Source organism: Apis florea, unplaced genomic scaffold, assembly GCF_048593485.1.
Source record: "Apis florea isolate Af1SG1 unplaced genomic scaffold, ASM4859348v1 contig_3203_pilon, whole genome shotgun sequence".
NCBI classification, from domain to species: domain Eukaryota; kingdom Metazoa; phylum Arthropoda; class Insecta; order Hymenoptera; family Apidae; genus Apis; species Apis florea.
This window is the reverse complement of record NW_028256723.1, coordinates 7508083-7527930: the sequence shown is the minus strand read 5'-3', so window position 1 is coordinate 7527930 and position 19848 is coordinate 7508083. Positions and strand designations below refer to the sequence as shown.

Sequence of the window (19848 nt, the reverse complement as noted above, 5' to 3'; positions counted from 1 at the left end):
AAGTAACGAGAAGGTCGATGTCACGCCCCAGCCTGTCATTCAACCATCCCCGGAATACAATTGAGCGCAAAGTTTACGTTTGATGGTCGGTTTGTCCCTGAATGTACCTCTGATGCCTGTGCTAATCGGCGCGTCGATGGTGTTGAATCCTGCTGCTCGATGCTGTCTCCTGCCTGACACCTTATATGTCCTCAATGGATGTTTTCGATGTCTTCCTTCCCGCATCGTCTTTATGCACTACCGTCTTCACGCACCACCTTTGCCCAGCAGTTTCAAAGGGTGAGTTTCACGTTTCTTTTTTTTTTTTACGCTTTACGTAATACAAAAAAAACTGTCGTCCCATCGCCTGTTGGGAGAGAGAACATTTGGGGGAAGATGGAAATCGAAAATTGGAATAGGAATCTTTCAAATCTCCACAAGATTTTGTCTTATTTAAATCTTGATCTTCTTAAAGGATTAAAAGTTAGGTTAGGTTAGATCAGCTTTGGGAAAAGATGGAAATCGAAAATTGGAATAGAAATCTTTCAAATCTCCACAAGATTTTATCTTATTTAAATCTTGGATTAAAGTTAGGTTAGGTTAGATCAGCTTTGGGAAAAGATGGAAATCGAAAATTGGAATAGAAATCTTTCAAATCTCCACAAGATTTTGTCTTATTTAAATCTTGGATTAAAGTTAGGTTAGATTAGATCAGCTTTGGGAGAAGATGGAAATCGAAAATTGAAATAGAAATCTTGAAAATCTTGTGGAGATTTGAATGTTGATATTCTTGGATTAGAGTTAGGTTAGGTTAAATCAGCTTGTATTTAAAAAAATTTCGTAATTCTTTCTAACTTTTGTAAAGCATATGTTTAGGAAAATATGTTTTATTAAGTATCACAATAATAGTACAAATGTTCTTTTAAAAAGGATATTAGATATCAAAGAATTAATTTATAATTGTTACATTTAGTTAAGTTGATCTTAGATTTTAGAAATTAAATAATGGAAGAAAGTAAGTGAGAAATTAAAGTTTAAATTGGATATTAGAAATTGTTTTAAATGATATAGATCTTTCTTCGTGAAAGTTTTATGTAATATTTTGATAGCAATTTAATTAAGATATTGATACGTCGATGACAGGGCCATTTGTTTAATGGACTAAAATTTAAATTATCCACGTTAATATTAATCAATCTATACAAAATAACCGCAAGAAATATAAGTAATTTGAATTACCTATTATTATTATTTATATCTAATTTGACTAATGTTAAGTAAATAATGCAAGAGTAATACAATCAAAACCTATAAATTTTTAAATTTGCATATCAATGTATATCTCGATTAATTTAATTTAAAACATCATGCAATCGTCTAAATCAAATTCAATTAAAATTCTATAGAAAAAAAAGGTTCACAGTTACGAGTCGTTATGTGTGATAAAATTAACCTATGTCATTATAACCTATATTAAGAAAAAGAAAAATATTCACCAAAACTTTCCTCATATTCAAGTTTCTATCCAGAACAAAATTTTCTTTATATAAAATTCTTTCCTTTTTAATACTCTTTCTTCACTTATATTGTATTAATAAAAAAAAATTCGATTTTCGACGATTCCAAACGTTCTCTCTCTTATTTCCCACAATTCAATAGACAAATGCACTACCTTGTCAATTACCTTAACTGAAACTGAATATATAATATATAAATATATATATATATACAAGGAGAAATTAGAAGGTGAATTAGTCTATATTTTAAAAGATTGATTTTTGTAGCATGCACACGTCTTTTAGAAAAATGTGATCGTGTGAGATACGTGCGAAAAGGAAAAATGGCGGAGTAAGTTGACAAAAGAGGTCGCGCGAATACACAGCTTACTAGGAATTTATTAATTAACAGATCATTCCCAGTTCTCCCATTTAATTCCACCCTTTAAATTATTCGACGTTTGGAATGAGGTCTGGAAATATCCAAGTTCCATATTATCGAAGATGAACGAAGTTATGAAAATTTTGAGCGGAAATTTTCGAGTGATCGGTTCAGAAATATGTTTGTCAGGTATTTCGTTGTAATACTCCTTGATATTTTTTTATAAAAATGTTAAAAAATTTTATTAATAATCCTTAGAATATTTAAACTTGTAAATCGTGAAAATTTATAATAACATTGTAAAGTTTATTGAGTTTTTAGAGAAAAATTTAAATTCTTTAATTTTAATTTGTGAATTTTTTACAATGAATTTGAATTGATTTGAGAGACATCTACATTATGAGCAGTATATTTATTAGGTATTATATTGTAAAATTCTTTGAGTAGCTTTTTGTAAAAAGTTTTTGAAAAGTTTTAAGGAAAGAAATTTTAATTATTTAAAAAATTACAAGAATTTAAATTTTTAGAGTAAAATTTCTTATGTTTAAAAATATGTATATTATAAAGTCGCATTAACAATATTATTCGATATTTTTATTAAATCATCTCTTTAAATAATTTAAACATAATTTAATTTACAACATTATTCGACATAATTTCTTGGAACATTGTGCCATTTACACGCAAGTTGGAAAATTTGCATGAGAATTACAAAATTAAATTTTGAAAATATCATGTGAACTACTTTTAATTTATTTTTACATGCATTTGTATCTGTTCCATATAAGATCCACCATAAACTATGTGTTGAAAATTTGAAAATAATAAGTAATGATTTTCATTTATTTAAAGAGAATGAGAATTTTTAATTATAATTCATCTTACCTATGAGAATCAATTTGTATTAAATAATTAATAAACAAAAATAATAAGATTATGAAATATTTTAGTTTTTGCATTGTTTGCGCATGCATGGTGGATTTCCATAATCTTTAATTAAAATTTATTATTTTAAATAATTTAACGAATTTTGAAAATAAAGGAACAATCAATTTTTTATCAAATATAATCCAAGAAATTAAAATTGAAATTTATCAATCTCTTTAATTTCTTTATTCAAATTTAATATTATTTTCATCATTTTATATATTTCGCACATGCTTGAAATCTTGCTCACGTGGACGAGCAATTACTTCACATTTTACTACTGCATCAATAACGATATGTTGGCACGACACTATCTGCATTCCAGACCTATAATATAAAATTATATTTTCTCAATAATGATGTTACACAAAATTTAAATAGATATGGAAAATTGATACAATAATTAAAAAAATATTTATATACGATATAAATATTATTTAAAGAAACGTTTATATTAATAAATTTAATTTTTTAATCATCTATCAATTATTAGAAAGCAAATATTGAAATTACTATATTTTACGTTATAATAATAAAGACGAAGATTGAAAATCATCCTCCATTTTTTTATAGGATCGTTAAGGGATTTCCACCAGTTTCACCCTTCATAGGCGTATCACCAACATTGTGCTATCTGTTAAAAGAAAAGAAACCATTATGTTGTCTTCAGCTTGCACAGGTAAATATCTTGCGAATATTTATTTAAATAGATAATAGATAAATTATAACCAAATGTTCTTTTGGATTTTAGGTGTGCCAGCATTGTACCTACAGGAACGCCAAAGAGTACAATTGGCAGAACAAGACCATTATCTTGGCAGCTGATTACGCTAGCAATGGGATCTATAACTTCATAATTCCTTTGAGAGCTCATTTTAGGTATCCTGAAAAAAAGAAAATGATATTAATCTCAAAATTATATATATAATCTAAAAATTTAATTAAGAAAAATTTACAGAATTTTTAATTTCTACTCAACAAGTTTTTATGAAGGCTCCTTCGAACATTTTCTGATTTCCATACATGTCAAATAAATAAAAATTTATATGAGAGAAAGAAAGAAGTTGGAATTTCTATAAAGTTTATTAGTAATAATGAAAGCCTTTATCGAAAACAAATTATGAAATCATTCAAAACATAATGTTAATGAATGAGAGTTTTTTTTTTTTTTTTTTAGATCAAAAACATCATTGAATCCAATCATTCTTCTGTTGGAACGAACACCGGAAATTGCGTTTCTCGATGCTGTATCCTATTTTCCTTTGGTATACTGGATGCGAGGAACTATCGACTGTTTAGACGATCTTCTTCGCGCTGGTATCACTCTCGCAGAGAATGTGGTGGTCGTAAACAAAGAACTTAGCAATTCTGCTGAGGAAGATACCTTGGCTGATTGTAATACAATCGTAGCAGTTCAAACGATGTTCAAGTAAGTTGTTGGAAATTCTGCAAAAAAAATAATGATTGTAAGTCATGAAAAATGAAATATATATAAGTTATATTTCACTAAAAGAATAATAAAGTTTTAGTTTGGAGAAAGATTTGATCGCAGAATATGCAAAAGAGAGTTATTTCAATTTTTACTTCTTTTACAAGAAAAATAGCAACTATAAAAGTAGTAAATACATAGTAAATATTATGTACAAATTGAGAATTGATTATAAAATATGCAAAAGAATGATTTTTCAATTCTTTTTTTCATTTTACGTTGAATATTACTAATCTATTGTTTATGTATTTGCAGATTCTTTCCTAGCATAAAAAGCATAACCGAGCTCTCACAATCGAGCAATATGCGTTTCATGCAATTCAGGGCACACGACAAATACGCTCTTCATCTCAGCAAAATGGAAAAGGTATCTTTTCCTGTTGTTCTTGATACTAATTCTCATCACTTTTCGAAGAACACGTATTCAAGAACACAATTTGATCTTTCGGTAATGATTAATCCACTGATTATTAAATTAAGTAGTAATTTGTGATTATTTTGAATACAAATAGAAGATTAACATTCTTCGTTTCAAGATAAAATAAACAATTTGCATTCAAGTATACTCTGGTATTTGCTGTAACTTTAGTTGGTCTATAAAATACTAGAGGTGCTCTCTAATTAAGTAACTAAAGTTTCAATAAGGCTTGATTTTCTGATGATAGAAAATTGTTTGTCTTAGATTCCCTTGTGTTCTATTACGTATGTACGTTACTTGTCAAATTTATAAGTATACATACTCTCCTCATCTTTACTTTGATACTTTATATATCTATATGTACAGAAAATTTTGTTATATCATGTAAATATGAAGCAGCTAAGAAAATATAAAGATTTTTTTAAAAATTGTTAGGAATGATTAAAAAATTTTTTTTAATTATAATTATAATTGTTTTAACAGAGAGAAAAGGAAAGAGGTTCCCATATATCTTATATGTTCCGATTGCCTTTCGCGGCTGGTAGTGTCTTCAGTGCCTCCATGTTGGATACACTTCTTTATCAAGCATTTGTAAAAGACTATATGATAACGTTTGTAAGATTGTTATTGGGAGTGGATCAAGCGCCAGGATCTGGTTTCTTAACATCGGTAATATATCTTTCTTCTATCTCTTCTTTTATTCTTAATGAAAACAAATAATTTCTAACAAAAATTCGTATTCAAAAGTTTCAAAAGAATAGAAATTTGCTGTGAAAAGTTATTTCATTTTTTTTTTTTTTTTTTTTTTTTTACCATTTGAACAGATTTTCTTATCTTAAATAACACTTTTAATCACAATTTTAATTGCTTTCCTAATTATTCACACGTTCTACTTTAATCTAATTAAACCTAATTTCATAATTATATTTGTTATTTATATTTAAGCTTCCAAAGGCTCATCTTTCAAATTATTTTTATTATCCGTTTAATTACAGATGAGAATCACAAAGGATGACATGTGGATAAGAACTTATGGCAGACTTTATCAAAAACTTTGTTCAACGACATGCGAGATCCCTATTGGGATTTACAGAACTCAAGATACTACTGTTTCAGATACGTCACACGTGAGTAGATAATTATCTATTTTTCATAATGAAAGATTTTGATTATAAATGATTGATCCGTGTACTATATATATTCGTATAAGGGTAGGAAACGACTTTTTGAATGGCGGCTGTGAGTAGCGCATGGTTGTATTCCTGCTCTATCTCTTGCTCTGTATTCTGTTCCAATGTCAGCTCGTGCAGCGTTCTTAGAAATTTTTCAATTCCTTTGAAACGAGAGTGAAACGAGTGTAGGGGCACTTGCATCTTGTTTAAACGATGCTCGTGGCACGTCCTTCGATCCTGTTCGTTTCTGAACCTGCATCATGTTATAAGCATTATTCATTATACATATTAGTTTTGATCGAAAAGCTTCTTTCGATAATTTTTTTCCCCTCTTTTCTTGAATATATAATAACTCTTAAAATGTAGAATGTAGAATAATATATTTGTAATATATAGGCAATATATTTATTTTTCGTGATTACTGTGATCTTATAATGTTTTCGTATTAGTTGATAGACAATATAGAGATCGATTTCGATATGATTTACGATAATTAGATTTTTAGCAAATAGACACAATAATTACATCTATACGAACTTGTGATATTTATATAAATGAATCCTTTTAAAACACGTGTATGGACTATGGACAATGAATGTTATTTCTAATAATGAAATATCTACCATATTTTAAATTTATCTGTGAACACAATAGGATGTTATGTTTATATAATAATTATACATTTATAAAATAAATTTTTACTCAGAGTACTCTATGTAATTTAAAGTACTCCAAAGTATCATTGAATCAAATTATTAAAATATATATTTATTAGTAATATGACATAATATATCAGACACAATTTTTTAATGATCTATATTAAATTTCATTTTACTCAAACTCAAAAATATATTAATTAATATTAAGAATAAAATTTTATTTTTAAAATTTTCAAATTCATTTTCTCAATTTTTATCACTTCAAATAATTTATTATTATCTACAATCTTTATTTTTTTATAACTAAGGAAATTTAAATCTATAAAAGTCTAGAATCATGAAATGCATATAACGTGCAAAAAGATATAAAATATCTAATGCAAAGTACAAAGTATTTCAATATTATTCATTCTGTCGTCATAAAAATTTTAATTTGCATAAATATCTATAATAATATTTAACAGTTTCATTAAAATCTACTTATACTAAAAAAAAAAAAAAAAAAAAAAAAATTGTTAAACATCTTGTAAACTTATCTATATTCTATACTTTCTCTTCGACGGAATAAACTCAACAAAACATGAATATATATATCACAGAATAACTACCGATCTCATGTACATTGATAAAAACGAAACGAAATGAAAAGCACAATCAAGCGTGCGTGCAAAATTCCAACAACGATAGGCTATCCTTAGTAGAATTGCTTATCGTTTTGGCAGGGCGACTCAGACGCGGAGAGCGATGCCGGTGTCGGTGTGACGTACAAGGTGCGTAATTCGGCGGCAGGTTCGTGCCTAGCGAATTGCGCCACTCGCGACAAAGGTGCCTCAGCCGTGAGTACACAGAGTCGAAGTTGTCTGGTCATCGTTTATTTCTCTTGATCGACTTTTTGTCTATGTGTATATATTGTCCACTATTATTTTTCTCTCTTTGTACAATTCTCGTACGCCGCATATTCTATTTCTATTTTTCTCTACTTTTCTCTAAAAATAAAACTTTCTGTCTAATCACTTCTTTATCGCTGTATTCTACATACTTGATTTTCCTTACGCTGGTGTATGAAAAGCTCGTCGACACGCCATCTATTAACGCAGAACGCATGACAAGTGTTTATCAAGCAGTCAATGGCTTCGACCTAATGCTCAAGATCCACTGCTCGTCTTCACCGCATACCGTTGCCCTCTCGATGGGATCATCGAGAAAATTCACACTTGAATTTTTGATGATTAATCGTATTGACATTGAAGGAATGGTGATTGATAAGTTTTTGATGAGATTGTTATAATGTTAAATTAACGTATAAAAAAAATGTTAAAATTTCTAAAAAAATAATATTTATCTCGTCATTATTATTATCAATCAACTATTTGGAAAAGCACTAACAATGTATTATTCGTATATTCAGAAAAAATTTACCTTTCCATACCTAAAAATCTTCTTATTTTTTTTCTATAAATAGTATTCGGTGAGCCTTGGCGATGAAGCGCGAGACAACCACGCCCAGCAGATCGAGAGAGCAGAGATCGCCAATTTAGTACGTTCCCGAATGGAGTCTTTGAATTTGCCGGTAGCCGACTACGATGATGTCTCCGAGAAACGAAACAACCTATCCTATGTGATTATCAATCCCAGCTGTGACCTGAAGCTCGAAGAAGGCGATATAGTGTATTTGGTGCGACCAAGTCCGTTCTCGGCGCAAAAGACCTTCGAGCGACACAATTCCAGACGGAAGAGCAACATCAGTTTCTGTTCAGCTCAGTTGGTATCGCAGATGAGTGCAGCTGTAGCCTCAGCCGGATTGCCAGGCGCTGGAGCGGGAAGTCGTCGAGGATCGGGAATAGGTCTGCCTAGGGCGCCTCCATTGAGCACCACAAAATCGAATTCTTTATCCTTACCAGACAGCCCAACGGTAGCTGGTACTCTACGTGGTCGTTCCAATTCGTTAAGAGTGGTCGACGACATTCTTCTGAGACGCAGCAACTCGTTGAGGCAAGGATTGACGATGAGTAGAAGAAAAAGCAGTCTGGAGGATATAGGTCTAGGTGCATTATCCCATCCGTCAAACCACAACCCGATCAAAATAGCACTGAATGGCTCTATCGGTCTGGAAGTGACGCCGCCAGAGGAAGGTTCTCAAATAGGTGGCGCCAGCAACACTGGAATATTAGACGTTGGCCTGCCATCTATGCCGGAACTAACTGCTGCCCTCGGATCTAACATCGATCCTTGTTTAGGCGGATCTTTAGGCGGATTATACGATCCACCAATCCTCCAGGGCCCATTAGGATCACAGTCGCCTCAAATCCAAGGTGGTACGCAGGATCCTCAGCATATACAAGGGACAATCGTATGATATAACCTTATGTGGGGACGCAGGCTCTCCGGCGTGGTGCGAAACAAATGGCTGTAGCGTTCCCACATGACACGTCAAAATCACTAGGTGGGATATTGTCTCTCAGCATTCTGATTGTCGACGATTTTGGTGGGACTGAAAGATGGTAGTGACACGATGATTATATAATGATCGTAATAAGAAAGCGGCCGGAGAGCAAGGTGTTTCAGTGATACGTATCGATGACTGTGACGAAATAAATGAACACGAAGAATGAACTGTTTAAACAAATTTTTTACTTCGTTCTACTATTACACTTTTGGTAATTTCAGTTTAGTTTTAATGGCGATGGCATGGTTCGTCGCAAACCATCGGGGACCTAAACGCGACATCGTAGAGTCGCAATTGTGATACGCCAGTATGCTGATAATCTTTCGTTTTTGTATATCTTGAGCAGAGCTGGGCAGATTTTGCGTTTCTTCTAGCCATTATGACGACAAATGATAAGTGATCATTGACTTCGACGATCTTTTTGTTTTAAAAGTATTTATCTTTATATTTATTTACCATTGATATCTAAAAGAAAACAATGACAATTTTTAACAACTTTCTAAAAATTAATAATTATATTTCAAAATGTGAAATCTATAAAATATTTTGACTGACCAAGTAATAATACTTATTATTATTTAAAAAAGATATTATCAAACATTATTGAAACGATTATAAAGAATATATAGAAATAATTCGATTAGAAATTTCATTCAAACAATGCCCAGTTCAGCTAGCATATAGTTGTTTCAATGAAGTTACGATACTGTTTTAATAATAATAATAATAATAATTCCCTATTTGTAGATAATATGATCATACATTTCCAGCAATTTATTGCGAGTTTCATTTCAAAATACTCATTTAATATAAATCATGGTGTGCGTAGTAAGCTATGTTCTAAAACGTTTTGCTCTCTAGTCGACTCTGGCATTTCGATTTCCGTGGATTCGATTGAAATTTTCAATGATATAATCGACCACAAACATATGCTAGATTCACAAACGCGCAATAACATGTGCCAGATCGAACCAAAGTAGAGAAAAGAAACTTGTAATGATGGAAAAGAGATTAATTTTATACAAACAGGTAAAAATTTTATTGAATAAGAAAAATACCAAGCCTGAAAAATTATTCAAATACATGATATTATTATATTGTTTGCAAATAAATTAATAAATTCATAACATTTATTTAAAAAAAAATAAAAACACGAACAAAAATTTATTTCATTATAAATCCTTCAATTATAAAACAAATAAATATATCTTAATATCAAATTTTTAATTATAATTCTTATGCTTATATGTTTTATATTTATTATATGTAAAATTATATTATAAATATATGTAAAATAAATCTCTTCCAAGTCCATTGTCACACGTTTTCGAGATAACTAGTAATAGGTAAGAGAGAGAATCGTCTCCCTAGTGAAAATCTCAATTCTTATGTAGGATCACGTTCGAGGGTTGAAAATATAATTTTATACTAGAACCAATTTATGACGAAAATAATATCATATAAATTATGATTATAAATATAAACATATGACCATTTTAAATCATATCACGCGAGTAACAGAAATCACTTATTGATGGAGGATCATTATACGTATAGAGAAGAAAATGATTTTAAACCAGTATGACCGAATCGAGATTTCAGAATCGATCCTAACCTAAAAACTCGATTCCACGTGAAATGAAATATTTTATCGAAAATTTTTATGTATAAACACATTTTTTTCTTCTCTTATTATGATTAATTCAAAACAATGAATCTTCTATGAAATCTTTTAATGAGAATCCTTCGAATTTATAATATTCAATCAAACGTATTGTTTGTTCTTAGCGATGAAAGAGGAAGTTGAAATAAGAGAAAGCAAAGTTTCGACAATCTGTTTAATCAGTTAGGTGAATACGTACATAGACGTTGATAGGAATGAAAATAAAAAATGATGTCTATATATTTCTTGACTCGATGCTTCGAGCCATTTGCAATCATTTCTTGACCAATTTTACATGTTTCTCTGACCAAACATCATCTTGTCGAGTATCTGCTTCGATGCTACTTTGCTGAACTCGTTTAATGATTCAATTAATGATCAGATCAATTTCAATTATATATAGTTATTGATTATGAAGCTATATACTTTTTTGATGGTGCTGACAAACAAAATGTCTCGAGATATTAAAATTTAAAAATTAACGAAATTTATTCGTGATAAAGTCAAGTATCAATGCACTAAAACTTAATACTTTATAAAAATAACAAGAGAATTTATTACATTTAATCATCAAAATTATTAAATTTGTAATTTGTCAACAAATATATCGAAGAGATATCATGTTTAAACAAATTTTTCAAATTACTTAGATTACATTTGAAAAATTACTTTTCTTAAAATTAAATTTTAGATTATTGATCCAAAATAACAATCTAGAATTAATATCAAAATATATAAAATGAAGCGAATCGATCTTCAATCTCTATAATTTATGTATATTATACTATTTAGCCAAAAATGAAAATGAATTTTCCTTAACGCACTGTCGGTAATGCGAACATTTTACACTCTTATTCGAATATTTCTCTGGCCCCGTTTTCCGCTTTTTTAACTTTCTCTTCCTCATTAACTCTCTGTCTTTCTCAATTTGATTAGCGTAATGAAATCTGCCTCGTGTATGAACGCCGATCATCTTCATCGATACTGGCTCGTAGAATTTTGTATATATATTTGAAAACGCAGCCGTGGTATTTTTCAAATATTAATTAATGATGATTTTCTATAATCTAACGATGAGATAAAAATTACAAAGTGAAAAAATGGTCTACTTGATCGATATTATAGATCTCTATATTATGTTTCAAGTCTAAACATGATGTGAGAAGTATTGTAAATGTTAGTTATTAACACGTTCATTGTCGAATATATGATAAATGATATAAAATTTTCTGTTTATGTCATATGGAAATCATCATTAATAAACATTACTTAAATAAATCCAATAATACTTGTTTGAATTCCATCGTTAGAATTAAATAGATCATTCTTCACTAGTCACTTATCACAAACATTTGTCAGAGGGCTCCACTTTCGAGTTTGTGAATATTTTTACGAGAAAATCGTTACTACTATACGTAAATTATAGTTTGAATTCTCAATGGAATTTAAACAAGTATTGCTATATTAAGATTAAAAAAAAATATTTTATTTTATTTTTTGTAAAACTGATTTGACAATGAATGTGTTAAAAGTTCAATATATAAAAACCAAAGAAATATAATGTGAAATTTGAGTGAATGGAAATGTTGTAATCTTTTAAAAGTTTGAGGACATTGATGGATATATTGATAAATTTGACATGAGATTTACCAAAATTTAGTCTTGTATTTTTCGATACTAAAAGGATTCTACTTATTATATCTCTCTATTGATTCAACGATTGAAATAAAAACGAAAAACGAAACGAAACAATAAAAGTAACAAGAAATTATGAAAGAGTTATATTTAATAAGAAAAAAAAAAAAATCGAATAGGAAATATTAAAACGAGAACAGTGTACATAGATTAATTGTCATAGAATCGATCAAAAATAAATGTGACCTGAGAGCGAGTAGTAACTATTATTATCGATCTATGCATTATCGATCTGAAAAAGCGATGTGAAAGTATAAAAAACTGCTTTCGACTGTATGCGAAATATCCTAGTTACGTTTGACATAAGAAAGCGATTGTCCACGATTCTGTTAACGTTTATATAAATATTAGCAACGAACCGTGAATAATGATAATCTCGAGCGGAAATTTTCTATTAACAAACGAAAAAAGAAAAAAAAAAAAAGAAAAGGAAGAAACAAAGTAAAAAAAAAAGAAGATTGGAAGATAAAGGTTAGATACGTAAGATAAAAAGAGAAGTGCGAACAAACGGATATATAACTATATTAACAATGGAGAATAATATTACGATAATATTAAGACGTGAGTATATATCAGAAAAAAGAAATATTGTCGTGTCTTCATAGGAAAAAAGGAAAAAAACAAAATGGAATCATTTTGATTTGCATTTTGATGGTGCGTGGATCTTTGAATCGATAACCTCTTCGCAAGTTCCTTCTGAGATTTCTATGTCTATCGTAAGAGTTCTGAAAGTTAAAATTATGTAAAGTGAACTGCCGAGCTTGCGATATCGAGATGATATAAATTTTCTCTCGTTTTTTTTCATAAACATACAATATAACGCAAAACGTCACGTTTCCTTATTTTCATAATCTGATAATATTTTGCCAGAAGAAAGAAAAATCTTTTTGAATTTCTTGCATTTTAATTGAAAATCATAATCATTTTAGATTAAACCAATCACCATAATTATACAAACAATGCAATGTATGTGCTCAAAAACAATTATTTTGTTTAAATTGATTTTAATTCAAATGGATAAATGTTTTTTCGAAATTTTCAACCTTAATAATATTTATAAAAAATTTTACAAGAAATTCAATAAGTTAAATTAATAATTGAATAATTTTCTTTTTTATCTGATACTTTCTATTCTATTAAAAGTTAAAATAACTTCTCGAATTTTCTTTCGATTTTCAATAGCTCGATTTATCAATTTATTCGCGCATATTAAAAAAAATTACAGTTGTCAAATTAAAGTTGTCATTTTGTCAATTAATTAAAAAAAAAAAAAAAATAGAACTGTACAAAATCGTCGAAAAATACAAAAAACTATTTCCATTCCAAAGTTTCATATGTAATTGTATACGTAACATACAAAACATGTTCCCGTTCCCGATCGATCTATAGAGCATCAAGATTCTGGTGAAAATTATTTTCATTTAGTCGAAATCGAAACGAGAGCATGACGAATCTCGAAGAACCAGTGTTTTCAATGTCGTCGAGAATTTGTTTCCACGATATAAGAATATAAAATTAATATTCGACCACACGAAAAAAGAAGCTACAAACGGCTGTATGTAATATAAAGTAATAAGAGCAGAAAAACAGAGAGAAAATGTATCTATATACACGTGACACATTGTCACACAACGCGTGTATGTAAATTTATTATAAATAAATTATTATAAAGCAGCAACACCTTTTTTTCTCTTCTGATGCTTCAGCATTACAATTTATTCCATTAACATACAATTCCATTGATCTTATTAATTGGAATAGATGGATTGAAAACTTTGTATTACAAATTTCTGTTCCGTATTTTTCTATTTTGGGAATGTGTATGCTTAAGATTTATCTGGTAACTTGTAAAATCGAAATATTTTAAATTAGTCGATATAAATACTAAATTAATAGTTTCTTGAATAATTTATTTCATTTAAAATAGAAAGGAAATATTATATAACGAATATGTATTTTTAAATGACAAGAATTCTAGATTCGATAGTACATTCTACCCGTAGTTGTATTGTCAGAAAAATTACAATTGTATCTCACTTCATGATTCTGAGGTAAATAGCGAAGGAACGGTCAGTCATTGACAATTTTTTTTTTTTTTTTATTAACGCTATACTTATTTGTAAGAAATTATAGTAAGAAATTAGCATCATTATCTCATTAATAATCCATTTTTTGACTTTATCGGTGTTTCAACAAAAAAAATCTATACTTAATTATTTATATAAAAAAGAAAAAGCAATAAAAATAGTAAAAGCATTTACGTCAGGAAATAAGAAACTATCATTGCACCAAATGAGTGTTTCTGCCCTGTAGTAGAAAGATTTTTAACTTAGTAAAAAAATTTTACATTTAAATAAAAAAAAAATCTTTAAGTCAAAATTTATCTTCCCTTACAAAATAAGAATAAAATTAATCATATTTTCAAAAAGAAAGTCGATTCTCAAACATTATCATGATACATACACGTCTTCTAATTATCATTACTAAGAGTTGCAACACAATGCAATCGCGATATCGACAATTAATAAAATAGACGAAATATCTTGATTGCATGTAGTATGTGGAATGTTTTTTTTTTATTCTACGTGTATGCACATCTGCGTTCTTATATTTACATATATTATGTATATTGTCTTCTCGCTATGCACGATTATAAATACAGCGTTTAAATACAATATCGACAAATGTAGATAGATCCGTCTATTGGACTAACTACAGCTTTATAGGCTTCAACACGTTCTCCGTGAATTGTCCAACAATGTTACCCCTCGGATGGTAACACGCAACTACTACGCAGGTTCCATCCTTTTTAGCTAATGCTATACCCATCTCGGTTGTATTTTTCCAAACAATCTGTGTAAAATGGCCTAAAAAAAGAAAAATTATTATGTATTATTATTTTAATTATTTTCTATAATTATATTATTATTTAATTTTTTTCATAAATTTAATATTATATATCATTACACATTTTAAAAAAATGAATGAAAAATAAAATTTTTGAAAGAAATTGAAAAGATTTCGAAAAACAATAAAAAGTAAATAAATTAATGAAAATAAATAATAAATAAAAAATAAAATTGAATTAACAAAATTCGAACGTTTATCTTTAAAACGGTAACGAAGGATTATCAAATAATATAATTTCTCACAGAATTTATTGTCTTGTAAAAAAATATAAAATATATCAATATATTTCTAACAAAATATCTTTACTTCTTCTTCTAACAGTCTTATCGTTAAAAATAATTAATAAATAGATTTTTGTATGCTGTGTTACATACATGTATTTAAAACCTTTGGCTCTACGCCATATTTGTGATCCTTCTTCTCAGCATACCACTTCGAAACGACTTCCCGCGGCGTTACGATCACCTTTGGATCGGAGCATTGCATCGAGTAGATATTCTCTCCGTACGGGGACGACGTCTGGGGAATCAACTTGTTCGTGTTCAGTAACGTGTTCGCCCACGCCTGAAGATAGCGGAAAAAAATTTGTAATCGAGCGTTACTCTTGAACCCAAGCGTGCACGGTCAATTGCAAACTAGCTAAGTCATGATCGTGCTCAAGACAAATTATAGTTGATTGAACTGCTAATTCTTTGATAAAGATTGGTGAAGATATTTAGAAAATGAAATAAATTTTTTTTTTTTTTGAAATAGAAATAAATGATTGTTATAATTGTTATATGGAAAATATACCTTAGCAGCCGATGTTAATTCTACGCTTAACCTCAAATCTGAAACACGATGTTTCCTCCTATATTCATTGTGAACCATTAAAGCATCCTGTTGCCATGCTTGTTCATCTAATGTGTAATATGGCAAAGCTTCTATCAAAGTTTTTTTTAAAGGTTTTACACCAAGAGGTAAAACGTTCTCCGTGAAACTGCCCAGGAAATTTCCAGCCGGATTATAATTACAGACGACGTATACTTCACCATTTCGATTTCTGGCCATTCCAACACCCAATTCGGTACTATCTTTCCACACAACTTGGGTAAAATGGCCAGTTTTTAGAGTGGTTGGCTCTTTTCCGTACTGATGTTGCCCTTCTTCGGCATACCTATAGACAGAAATATATAATGAAACAGGATAGATGTAATATATATAATATTTAAAATAAATAATTTATAACTGTAAATTATTTGTATTTCGAATTAAAAAAAAGAAAAAATTAATTACCATTCGTTTACAGGCTCGTCACCGTGTACAATAGTCTTCGGATTGGAACTCCACATACAATATAGATTTTCACCATAATCTGTGTTTGCCCTATGTTCTAATCTACCTCTAGTTGCCAATATATTGGCCCAGTCCTGACTCGTTTTACATAACTGAAAACGAAGAATTGATATATTCACTTTTTTTATTTTTTTAATTTAACAAAATTAATAGTGAATTTTCATATTTTATTTATTAAAGTTAAATACATATATTGGTTCAGTTTATTCAATATTATCACGAAAAGGAAGTAACCTGCTTGTTGAGACGAAGAGGTGGCACTCCATGCCTCGCGCGATAAAAATTGTGCGTTTCAAGACAAATGTTGATAAATTCCTTAGGAGGACCCAATCTGCGCACAGATGGTTTACGTGTGTCAGTTTTTGTTATCTATAACACATAGAGAGAATATGTTGTATGATACGTGAAATTTGTGTGTGACAAACATTTAATAGGTTAAAATAACTCTAATGTGAGAATTACTTATAAATCCAACTAATATAAAATAATTCCTTTTCAAAATTACTTGTCCTTTCTCTTAGATTATCTTAAAATAATACTTTCTATGCTATAATTTGTAGAAATGATACGTATTTACAATTAAGGAAAAGCAATCAAGCTTGACTTTGTCGTGGTCGTTTTCCTTATAGTTGTATACATAGGGTGTACATATAAAAAATATTTTTAAATAACAATTTTGATTTAATAATATTTAAAAAATATATAAAATCTTAAAATCATAATAAATTTTAATTTCTGAAATTCTTTTAACTTCATAAATTCATAAATTATTGTATCAAATTTCGAATTACAAAAAAAATCGAGTTAAAATATAAAATTTCGAAATTGGAAAATTTGAAAATTTGAGAGAATTAAAGTTTTAAAGGATTTCGAGATTTTCAATGTTCCAACTTTATTAATATTATATATTTCTCGTCACACGTTGTAGATACATACGCGTGCACGTCACAGTCAAAGCGAAATCACGCGATCGCACGAGTGCACCGATAATAAAGACGGCGACGTCTTGAATAACCTAGATGTGGAATAAAACCAATGGGAAAAATGTATTGTATGGCAGAAATTATGATTGTTTTTCGCTTTGGGATACCAAAAAATATAAATCTTTTTTTTTTTTCCCAATAGTAAATATTCGAATAGATTCCAAAATATCATTTTTTAACCTCAATTTAGTAATAATAAATCTAATAAAATGAATTCAATAAGATTCATCAGATTTATATAATGTTCGAAGATTATTCCAAATTTTATTAATTCTTGGATATGAATGATGAAATTTAAATCAATATTATGTTTGTGAACATTTACGTTTGAAAAAATTATTTTATAAAGATAAAACTTATATTTTTTGAAATTTAATGACTTAAAGTAACTCCGGAAAAAAATCAATAATTTTTGGTGTCTCAAGACGAAGTTTACCCAATGTTTCCCATCGTGCTCACAGACTGTAACACAGTTCATTTTCAGCACGATAATTAGGAAGCAAGTTATCGTGAAATCGCCATATTCTTTATCACGATAGTTTTCAATCACGCGTTTTCTCTTTTAACTTCGACTTCTTTACAATTGATATAAAAGGACGAGTAATAGATTATAGATACGTATAATTTTTCACATTGAATCAATTAAATGGAAAAATTTTATGTGATGGTTAATGACATGTTCAATTAATTTTATCGGTCGATAAAAAACTCGGAAGAAGCGCCAACTTCACGGATGTATTTTCGAAAGGCAATATCGATCGATCGTTGCGTATTTTTAATTTCCGTGCAAATGTCAAGCGATGCTTCGTTGTACACTTGATAAATAAGGTTGTTGAAAATACCAATAATTGTGAATTAATAAAAATACATTGAAAGATTATAAAAAATAAATTTTTATTTTATTCTTTTCGTTAGGATGTTAATATAAATTACATTTATCTTATCTAAAAAAAATCTTCGAAATTACATAATCCACTATATCATATTTTTACAGACACAGCAATGCTAAAATAAATCGACGTATCGATTTCAAGTGACTCTTATGCATGCAATTTACAACACTCGAAGTATGTACATAAAAAGATACAAATTTAAACGGTTTAATACTTAATAATCAATATTTATCTATCAAATAAATAATGGAATCTATCTTATATTTGCATAACCTCAATATTCGTATGAAAAAATTATTTCAACCAATTTGTTTTCTTTTTATTATGAAAAAGTTAACCATTATTAATGATAGAAAATTTTTTGCTTCAAATTTCGATCTCTAAGTACTAAAAAAAACCTGAATCGAAAACCGAGTCTAAACAAGTTCATTTTCCACTTTCCTCGTCCAACATGACCAGTCATCGGAAAACGAGAAACCTCGATTCGAACCAAGTATACAGTCTTTCCTAAACGAGTCTCGAGAAAACTCTCGACCTGCCAATTTCCTATTTATACTCCTTTCTCTTCGATCTGTACACGTACAGTCGTCAGGTATTCACGACCGAAGAGTAATAAATAGAAGATAGAACTATATACCGACAGAGTAACACAAAGCGCAAAAATGTGGCGCGGAAAGATCGAAGAAGCACTCGAACTCGATTCTCGATTAGTCATCGTTAGCGAGAATAACGATTTCCCGAGGCGTTATGCGCGACAACCGTTCACTAGACGCGTCTCTCGAAAAGGGAACGATCCTGAGTCATCGACAGATGCCAATGTACCTCGATATCGCTCGTCTGCACGTTCACGTGATCGTGTGAACGCGTGACGATGATTTATTTCGCCCGTTTAACCCTTGAAATGATAACCGGTTACGAAACTTGTCCACGTTCGTTTATTCCTTTTTGTTTCGGTACACACGCGTGGCGCTTATGTGTATATATATATATATATATGCGCGTATGTATATGTATGTAATATAGATGATAATGGTGAGTGATGAAGATGTTTATATAAAATTAAATTTTACGATGAATATGATTGAAAAAATGAAATTTAAAAATAGAATCTGATAATGAGGAATTATTGTTTCCAAAACAATCTCTTTTTCGAGAGAAAATGTTTCGTAAAAATTTTTCATATGAATATGAGTTAATAATCTTATTAATTGAACTAAAAATTATAGTTGATGAGATAAAATTTGATAATTCTTATTATATGAATAATCTGCTTGTATGAACCGTCATGTCTTTTCTTCATAACCTCCAATGCAATAAAAAGAAAGAAACTGTTAGTATAATAATATAATAATACAATTTGTTAATAAAAAAAAATATGTATTAACAATTTATAGACACAAT

At 29.2% G+C, this 19848-nt stretch overlaps 2 protein-coding genes across 14 annotated transcripts in view; one reads left to right on the top strand and one right to left on the bottom strand.

Moving 5' to 3' along the window:
• Positions 1 to 14004, top strand: part of LOC100872091 (potassium channel subfamily T member 2) — a 176208-nt gene extending 162204 nt beyond the window's left edge. For 5 of the 8 annotated variants that reach the window (XM_086910726.1, XM_086910732.1, XM_086910725.1 and 2 more), the window contains exons 16-23: positions 3358 to 3463; positions 3536 to 3663; positions 3962 to 4213; positions 4529 to 4721; positions 5175 to 5360; positions 5687 to 5818; positions 7245 to 7358; positions 7985 to 14004. In XM_086910726.1, coding sequence (XP_086766852.1) covers positions 3358 to 3463; positions 3536 to 3663; positions 3962 to 4213; positions 4529 to 4721; positions 5175 to 5360; positions 5687 to 5818; positions 7245 to 7358; positions 7985 to 8878 — 2005 coding nt within the window. In that variant the 3' untranslated portion in view covers positions 8879 to 14004. The remainder of the gene's footprint in view (positions 1 to 3357; positions 3464 to 3535; positions 3664 to 3961; positions 4214 to 4528; positions 4722 to 5174; positions 5361 to 5686; positions 5819 to 7244; positions 7359 to 7984) is intronic. The other 3 variants (XM_086910727.1, XM_086910731.1, XM_086910728.1) reach the window with 3 other exon arrangements.
• Positions 14005 to 14215: 211 nt separating this feature from the next.
• LOC100872406 (uncharacterized) overlaps positions 14216 to 19848 on the bottom strand; it is a 43430-nt gene continuing 37797 nt past the window's right edge. For all 6 annotated transcript variants that reach the window (XM_012484723.3, XM_003692481.4, XM_086910734.1 and 3 more), the window contains 5 exons: positions 16806 to 16940; positions 16512 to 16663; positions 16029 to 16392; positions 15611 to 15800; positions 14216 to 15193 (listed from right to left, as the gene is read on the bottom strand). In XM_012484723.3, the coding sequence (XP_012340177.1) occupies positions 15039 to 15193; positions 15611 to 15800; positions 16029 to 16392; positions 16512 to 16663; positions 16806 to 16940 (996 nt within the window). In that variant the 3' untranslated portion in view covers positions 14216 to 15038. The remainder of the gene's footprint in view (positions 15194 to 15610; positions 15801 to 16028; positions 16393 to 16511; positions 16664 to 16805; positions 16941 to 19848) is intronic.